At 37.6% G+C, this 8,073-nt stretch overlaps 1 protein-coding gene across 2 annotated transcripts; it reads right to left on the bottom strand.

Moving 5' to 3' along the window:
* Window positions 1-453: 453 nt before the first annotated feature.
* LOC149892594 (uncharacterized) lies at window positions 454-7,824 on the bottom strand. 2 transcript variants are annotated; one of them, XM_090077731.1, is made up of 5 exons: window positions 7,753-7,824; window positions 1,758-4,778; window positions 1,436-1,501; window positions 1,118-1,174; window positions 454-960 (listed from the first exon to the last, which is right to left on the bottom strand). In XM_090077731.1, exons 2-5 carry the CDS (start codon window positions 4,747-4,749, stop codon window positions 641-643), a joined length of 3,435 nt encoding a protein of 1,144 aa, XP_089933857.1. In that variant the 5' UTR covers window positions 4,750-4,778; window positions 7,753-7,824; the 3' UTR covers window positions 454-640. The 2 variants fall into 2 exon arrangements, with proteins under 2 accessions (XP_089933857.1, XP_089933858.1); XM_090077732.1 differs by having other exon boundaries at window positions 1,758-7,791.
* Between the last annotated feature and the right edge of the window lie 249 nt (window positions 7,825-8,073).

Here is an 8,073-nt window from a genome sequence, read left to right as displayed (position 1 = left end):
TTAGCTTACGCAGCTTGACATCACAAAACGCAAAAACCAATAAGGCATGATAAAATACAAGATAAACGTAAAATAAAATAGAAGTGAAACAAAAGTTAGACACCATAAAAAAAAAAAAAAACAAAAAAAAAACATAATATACTTCTATGTATGTTTACATTGAACTAAATAAAATCCTTTGTGTAAATATATGAAAAAATAGAGAGTAAGAGTTCATAAAAAAAGCCTCGCTATTTTGCTGAAGAAGAAATGGATGTCTAGATCTTTTAAAATAAGGAACTTTTTGATTTCTTTTTCCGAAAAATGGTTGGAGCAGTTTTCCTTTTTTAAATTTCACTTATGCAGTTTAACATCACAGAAAATATTAATTTGCTTTTTAACAAACTCTTAAAAACATCAGAAATAATTCTAAATGCAACTCTATTAAAAGTGTTAACAGAATAACAAAACGACTTTTTTTTTTTTTTAAAGATAAAAAAAGTTTGAACTATCTTTAAATAAGAAATGTGAGAACAGTTTAACAGAACTTCTTGTTTATTATGTATTTAGCGAAACAGATAAATATATTTGCAAAAGCATAGAGAAAACAAACTACACAAAAGGCCCATCTTTATTGCCAAACTGAACAAACTTTTCTAAACTACATAAATGGTCTCACTATATTGCCATATTGAACAAACTTTTCTAAACTACCCTCTTTTTGAATTTTTAGCTTCATGTTTTTAATTTTGTCTTTAATATGGCTTCGGTAGGAGTACTTTTGCAAGACATGAATGAGCTTGTCACTGCTATGATTTGCCAAGATGCCAAGGTAATCTTTGTACGAGCAACTTGAGCTTACATCTGTAAACACGTCTTGCAAGATGTATGCCAACACCAAAGCTGCACATCGTGGAAAACTTCTGGTGTTGAACCATTCGTTGTGGCCAGGGCAAGCATTCAGCTTTTCAACTATTTCATCTAAAATTTTACAAACTCAAGTCATAACACAAAGAGATTAAATCGAATATTCATTTGGTTCTGAAGCATGACAAGATTAATTTTGTTTTTTTATTTGTTTTTTTTTGTTGACCTTATTGTTTGCACTGATAGCAACAACTGGTTTTTGAAAGATTACCTAATTGGCATTGGCTAACTTCTGCTTTGTTTTCCTTTGTTCTTGGCTGAGTTGATCCTGAAATAAAATAAAACCATGTTCATTTTTCTAATTCATAAAAAAACCATCAACAGTTTCTAAGTGTTAGAGATAATAACAAGCTGTGCATGATTTCTAACGGTGAAGTTTCTAACTTCATCATTAGAAATCGGGTAGACACAACTTTCTAAAAGTGCACTTAGCAATGATGGCAAGTTTTTATTAACAGTTAACCATCTGAAATTGTGCAAGAAGAGGTTTGTGTTTATATATGTTTGTATAAATTAGGTTTTACATTACCGATGTGTTCTTGAGTAAAAGATGGCATTTCCAACTTGATTTTTTTTCTTCTTGGATCTTTTACTTCTAAAACATAATCAGTTTTAGTATCATTCACTTGTGTAAACATTTAAGCAATCACAGAATTAGTCCTGCAACAAATACATACACACTTCTGTGTTGTTTTTTTTGTTTTTTTTTTGTTTTTTTTATTGTTTTTCTTTTTTTTTTTTTTTTTTACAGCTTTAACAATAACAATAGGGCAAGGAGTTAATTTGGGCATTTTTATTTTTTGAAAGCGTGTTGAGATTTGCATAAAAATCAAAAATCAAAAAGAATTTACCTCTGGATGTACAAGCAAGACTTTGGCTAAATAGACTACCAACAGATTGAACAGCACCAGGTGAGGGCTGTTTTTCAAGAACAGTACCAGCCTGTTGGACTGGAACAGCTGAAAGAAACAAACTGGGTTTGGCCATCGTTTGCTGACGAGCAACAAGATTAGGAGCCAGAGGAACAGAAAAGACCTCTTTTGAAGGATTAAAAACAACTTGCAGAGAAGGAGCAACATGAACAGGTTTGGCAACCACTTGCTTATGAGCAGGTTCAAGAAGAGCAGGTTCAAGAAGAGCAGGTTCAAGAAGAGCAGCTTCAGGAGGAGCATGGAAAACACGTGTGACAGCCATAAGATTATCTTGCTGTGAAGCAACATTAGACACTGTTTCCAGCAGAACAGAAAAAACCTCTTTTGAAGGACTGAAAGCAACTTGTTCAGCAGGAGCAGCAGAAACAGGTTTGGCAACCACTTGCTCACTAAAGTAAACTGGAGAAAGTTGTGCATGGTGTTCAATAAAATCCGGTTCATCAGGAAATAATGTTAATGCAAGAGGAGAACAAGCTGTGCCAACAGGAACAGCTAGAGTCTGATCTACATCCATACAAACAGCTTGTTCATTAGGAACTAGTTGTGCAAGAGCAGAGGATAGTTCAAGAACTGGACCAGCGATTGTTTGTTCAGAAGGAACAGACGAAACAGGAGTTGAGCTAGGTTCACACAAGAAATCTACAACATGTTCGTTGCTGTCCTCTAAAGGAGCATTGTTTTCTACAGCTGGAGAAAATGGAACCACTGTGGTACAACCGAAAGTAGCAGCACATTCTTCAGAGTCAGAACCGGAGTCTGAATCTTCCTCAAAAATGTCCTCAACATCATGAAAACCGTACTCCTCTGCATTAGTTCGGAGCCAGTCCATCACATCCTTCTCCTCCTTTGGTGGTCTCTCAGACTTTTCAACAGTCAAAGACTCTATGACTCCGAAGGACTGTCCGATGCCCAGGGCAAAGCGCAACTCCTCTGCAGCGTTCCACTGGGACACATAAAAGCTATCCATTGTGTGTCTGCTGTGCTTCATGTAGAGTGTAGCAAACCGCTCGCGATCTTCTTTGCTGTTGTTGGCAAAGTAAGTGGCTATCGAACCGCGAATGCAAGTGGGAGTAAGACGCTTCATGGGAATGTTTACTTGGCTTTTTCTGAAGCAGGACGTCAGGCTAGAGGTGATAGCAGAGGAACCCATCTGGTAAACAGGCACTCTAGTTGCACCTAGTGTCACACCTTCGTCTTTGTTGGCTCTCACCGAAGGAAAAAGGGGCCTGTAGCAGTCGCTCAACTCCAAAACAGTCTTGGTGTCTGCAGCCATGTAGTGAGAGTCGTTGACAAGAAGGTCTCTGTATCTCAGCAAATAAATATCGATCAACACTTTCAAGTCGTTCGGCACTAGAATGTTTTTGGCTCCGTACTTGTATGCTGTTTTGTAGCGCTCTTGCACAATGCAATATCCACACTCACTCTTCTCAGCAGCCATGTAGTCTCTAATGTTTAAAAGAGCAATGTTAGATTTTCTTAAACTGTTAATTACAGTGACAGAGAGCAGAAGATGGTTTCGTAGAGACACAGCATTGTCTCTAGTCAGCGGAAGAGACGCCTTTCTAATCGATTCCACTAAGTCTCTTACGTATGCAGACTTGCCATATTCGGTCAGCAAACTGACATTGATGATGTTGATGCTTTTTCTTCTTTTCACAAGGCTCCTCCTCAAAGAACGAAAGGGCCTCAGCACTTTTCGCAACTCATCCACCTTGCAGCGCAAACGTCGGATGGCCTCATGAGAAAGTCCGAAATAGACGTTTCTGGCTTCACTGAAACGAAACAGGAGACAAAGGGAGACGAGGCGGTTGTACAACGTGTGACAAGACATGGCTTTTGTTTGGTCAAGTTCACTCAGCTTGGAATTGAGCTGAATTTTCTTAAAGTGCAAGGAGAAGTATCTATCCTCCAAAACATTGGAATTGGTGAGGGCGTTTGGGTGCAGCGTCAACGTGCTGTCACAACAAGTCAATATTTCCACAACTGCATTTTTGTAGATTTTTGCTTGTGACCAAGTGTTGTTGTTGGCTACCACAAGCCACTTTTCAAAGTCTCTGAAGAGCTCATCTGCTGACTGGTAATAAAAGTGAAAAGCATCTTTGTCCAGCTGAAACAAGAGTCTCTTTTCTTCGGTCAAGACATAGGAGCTGGAAACCAAGTGCTCTAAGGAATCGAAATCAGAGTCAAGGACGGATTCGGTGTTCAGCTCTTTGTTTTCTACAGAGGTGCATTGGTTTGCAGAAGGAGCCTCGGACGAACCAGCAACTGGTGAGGGCAAGCTTAAAAGAGGATCAGAGGAAAGAACCGGAGAAGAAAAAGAGGAGGAAGGCCCAGGAGCAGAGGATGCAGAGCCTGATGCAGACGCTTGTTCAGCTACTGGCTTAATACCAAAGAAGGCAGGTCGAATAAATTGAGGGACATAGAGCTTCTCGTTGTCGTATCGCTTTGCCTCTGCAATCTTTTGTTTGATCATCTTGGAATCGTAGAAATGAGTCTCTTTCAAGTGTATGTCCAGTCGGTCGTAATACTTCCAACATTGCAAACAGGGGTAAGGTTTTGGACAGCCGGACTTGCGTTCGAGACGAGCATGCTGAAACTTCCTGACCATTGCAGAGTAAAAGATGGAAGCTTCATCCAAAGTCCAAGAATGATCTTTTTTAGTCAAGTGTCTTTTAATGCTTGTGGACGAATGTTTGCACAAAGGCATCGGACAGCTAACAGCGTACCTCTTCTTGGTACCATAGAAAGGTACAACCCTGTTTACGGAGCCACACGCTGCAACTAATGCGGCCCTGACTTTGTTTTTGAGCTTTAAGTCTCTCTGTTCTTGTGACTGCTTTCTTTTCTTTTTTTTTGCTTTAGAGTTTGGAGAAGAAGCAACAACAGAGTTGTTTTCTTGTGAAGAAGACATGTTCAGGTGTTTGTTTGCAACGGTTTAAGCTAAAAAAAAAAGAAAACAGTTAGTGAGAGTTTTTTTTCTTCTGCCTGTATCCAATCCTGGAATGTTGCGTGGATTGATGAGAAACACAACTACAGCGAAGAGCTGTGTTTTTTCGAGTCCTCTGCAAAAGAGCAAGAAGAAAGTAAAGAGAGCAACAAGAAGAAACAAAGCTTGCACTAGCAAAAGAAGAAGAACGAGAGCAACTAGCATTACATGCATGGTGGCAACAGTGATTGCTATTATGAGAAGGAGAATGAGAAAAAAAAAAGAAACAAATAAATAAAGAGATGGAGTTTGAGAGGATCTCGCAACCATATGACTCAAAGAAAGAAACTGTGTTGAAAAAAGGCAAGAGAGGGCAAATAGAACTTGCTAACAAGGACAAATGACAGACATAACTACAACAGTAACAACTCTCATTGCAAGCATAATAACAACAACAGCATCAGCATCACTGACTCAGAGAGTGTTGAAAAAACAAAACAGATTAAAAAAAACAAGCAAAGTGGCTGAACAGTAACAACAACCATTGCATGTATAACAACAGCAACAGCATCACTTAATCAGAGGGTATTGATAAAAAAAACAAACAAAACAAAAACAAAAAAGAAAAAAAAACAAAACAAATAAAAAAACAAAACAAGCAAACTGGGTGAACAGTAACAACTCTCATTGCAAGCATAATAACAACAACAACATCACTGACTCAGAGAGTGTTAACAAAATAAAATAGATTATAAACAAGCAAAGTGGGTGAACAGTAACAACTCTCATTGCAAGCATAAAAACCAACTACAGCAACAGCAGCATCAGCAACAGCATCACTGACTCAGAGGATATTGATAAAAAAAAAACAACTAACAAACACACAAACAAAAACGAATAAAAGCAAAGTTGCTGAACAGTAACAACTATCATTGCAAGTAAAACAACAACAACAGCATCAGCAACATCATCACCGAATCAGAGAGTGGTGATAAAATAAGATAGATTAAAAAACAACCAAAGCGGCTGAACAGTAACAACTCTAATTACAAGTAAAATAACAAAAGCAGCATCACTGACTCACAAGGTTTTGATAAAACAAAAAACAAAAAACAAACAAAGCAAGCCAAGTCGGTGAGCATTAACAAACACTCATTGCAACTATAATAACAACAACAGCAACAGCATCACTGACTCAATGGGTGTTAATAAACAAAAACAAAAACACAAACAAAGCAAGCAAAGTGGGTGAACATTAATAAGACTCATTGCAACTATAACAACGACAACAGCAACACTATCACTGACTCAGAGGGTGTTGATGAAAAAAAAGCTAACAAAAACACAAACAAAGCAAGCAAAGTGGGTGAACATTAATAAGACTCATTGCAACTATAACAACGACAACAGCAACACTATCACTGACTCAGAGGGTGTTGATGAAAAAAAAGCTAACAAAAACACAAACAAAACAAGCAAAGTGGGTGAATATTATTAAGACTCATTGCAACTATAACAAAAACAACAGCAACACTATCACTGACTAGGAGGGTGTTGATGAAAAAAAAACAAACAAAAACACAAACAAAACAAGCAAAGTGGGTGAACATTAATAAGACTCATTGCAACTATAACAACGACAACAGCAACACTATCACTGACTCAGAGGGTGTTGATGAAAAAAAAGCTAACAAAAACACAAACAAAACAAGCAAAGTGGGTGAATATTATTAAGACTCATTGCAACTATAACAAAAACAACAGCAACACTATCACTGACTAGGAGGGTGTTGATGAAAAAAAAACAAACAAAAACACAAACAAAACAAGCAAAGTGGGTGAACATTAATAAGACTCATTGCAACTATAACAACGACAACAGAAACAGCATCACTGACTCAAAGGGTATTGATAAACAAAAACAAAAACACAAACAAAACAAGCAAAGTGGGTGAACATTAACAAACACTCATTGCAGCTATAACAAAAACAACAGCAACAGCATCACTGGCTCAAAGGGTGTTGGTAAAATAAAAAAATTAATAAAAACAAAACAAGCAAAGTGGGTGAACATTAACAACACTCATTGCAGCTATAACAAAAACAACAGCAACAGCATCACTGGCTCAAAGGGTGTTGGTAAAATAAATAAATTAAAAAAAACAAAACAAGCAAAGTGGGTGAACATTAACAACACTCATTGCAGCTATAACAAAAACAACAGCAACAGCATCACTGGCTCAAAGGGTGTTGATAAAATAAAGAAATAAAAACAAAACAAGCAAAGTGTGTGAACATTAACAAACACTCATTGCAGCTCTAACAAAAACAACAGCAACACCATCACTGACTCAGAGAGTGTTGATAAAATAAAATAGATTATAAACAAGCAAAGTGGGTGAACATTAACAAACACTCATTGCAAGCATAAAAACTTACTCAGAGAGTGTTTATAAATAAAACAAAAAACAAAAAACAAAAATACAAGCCAAGTGGGTGATTACTAACAGCGCAAACAGCAGCAACAACAGTGTCTTTAGAAACAACAAACAAGTACAACAGCAACAACTGCTTTTACAGAGTATAACAATAACAACAACATGGCACTAACAACAACAAAAGGGTTGGAATAAAAACCTATAGGCAAAAGGAGAGCTGCATTCAGACAAGATCGATTACAAAGAAGCTCTTCTTTTGGACAGAGGAGAAACTGCTTTTGAGGGACAGAGGGACTTTTGTTGTTGTTGTTGTGCAGAAACCAACAAACTTTTATTGAACCGAATATAACCGAACATAACCGAAAGTCTTGTTTGCTTCTGTTTTGTGCCATCAAGAAGGGAAAACAAAACATCACGAAACAAACGAAGCAAACGAAACAAACAAACAAACGAACGAAACAAACAAAAAAACGATTAAATAAATAAACAAACAAACGAAACAAACAAACAAACAAACAAAAACAAATAGGAAAAACAGAAAACGCTGTACCGAAACCTCGCCATTTTTATCCTTCCTCGAGCTTTCTTTGGGCGCCAAAGACCGAGAAAGTTGAGCAAACGTGACGTTGAGGGGGGGGGGGGGGTACTTAAGGCCAGCAGACCGACCAATGGCAAGCTTAGGAGAGACCCACGTGAATGTTACTTTTTCTTTCTATGTACGCTGAATCCGCTCAAAGTCTGGAATTTCCAGCATTCACGTGTCATCACTCCAGCCACCAGATTGGCCCACACTTTGCACACTTTCAAGACTAGAACTTCACTTAATCACAAATTGAGCCAAAAAAAAACTAAGTCTCGCATGGCGACAACT

Source organism: Hydra viridissima, unplaced genomic scaffold, assembly GCF_058129835.1.
Source record: "Hydra viridissima isolate aposymbiotic clone 2 unplaced genomic scaffold, HvirCarnegie_v1 scaffold_2, whole genome shotgun sequence".
NCBI classification, from domain to species: domain Eukaryota; kingdom Metazoa; phylum Cnidaria; class Hydrozoa; order Anthoathecata; family Hydridae; genus Hydra; species Hydra viridissima.
The sequence above is the reverse complement of the archived record's forward strand: the minus strand, read 5'-3'. Positions and strand labels throughout refer to the sequence as shown.

Excerpts from the sequence above, each read along its gene's own strand:
- LOC149892594 (XM_090077731.1), bottom strand. The coding sequence starts at position 4,749 with ATGTCTTCTTCACAAGAAAACAACTCTGTTGTTGCTTCTTCTCCAAAC. Across the intron at positions 1,502-1,757 it reads TCTTGCTTGTACATCCAGAG|AAGTAAAAGATCCAAGAAGA; the intron begins GTAAATTCTTTT and ends ATTATGTTTTAG. Across the intron at positions 961-1,117 it reads AGTTAGCCAATGCCAATTAG|ATGAAATAGTTGAAAAGCTG; the intron begins GTAATCTTTCAA and ends GTAAAATTTTAG.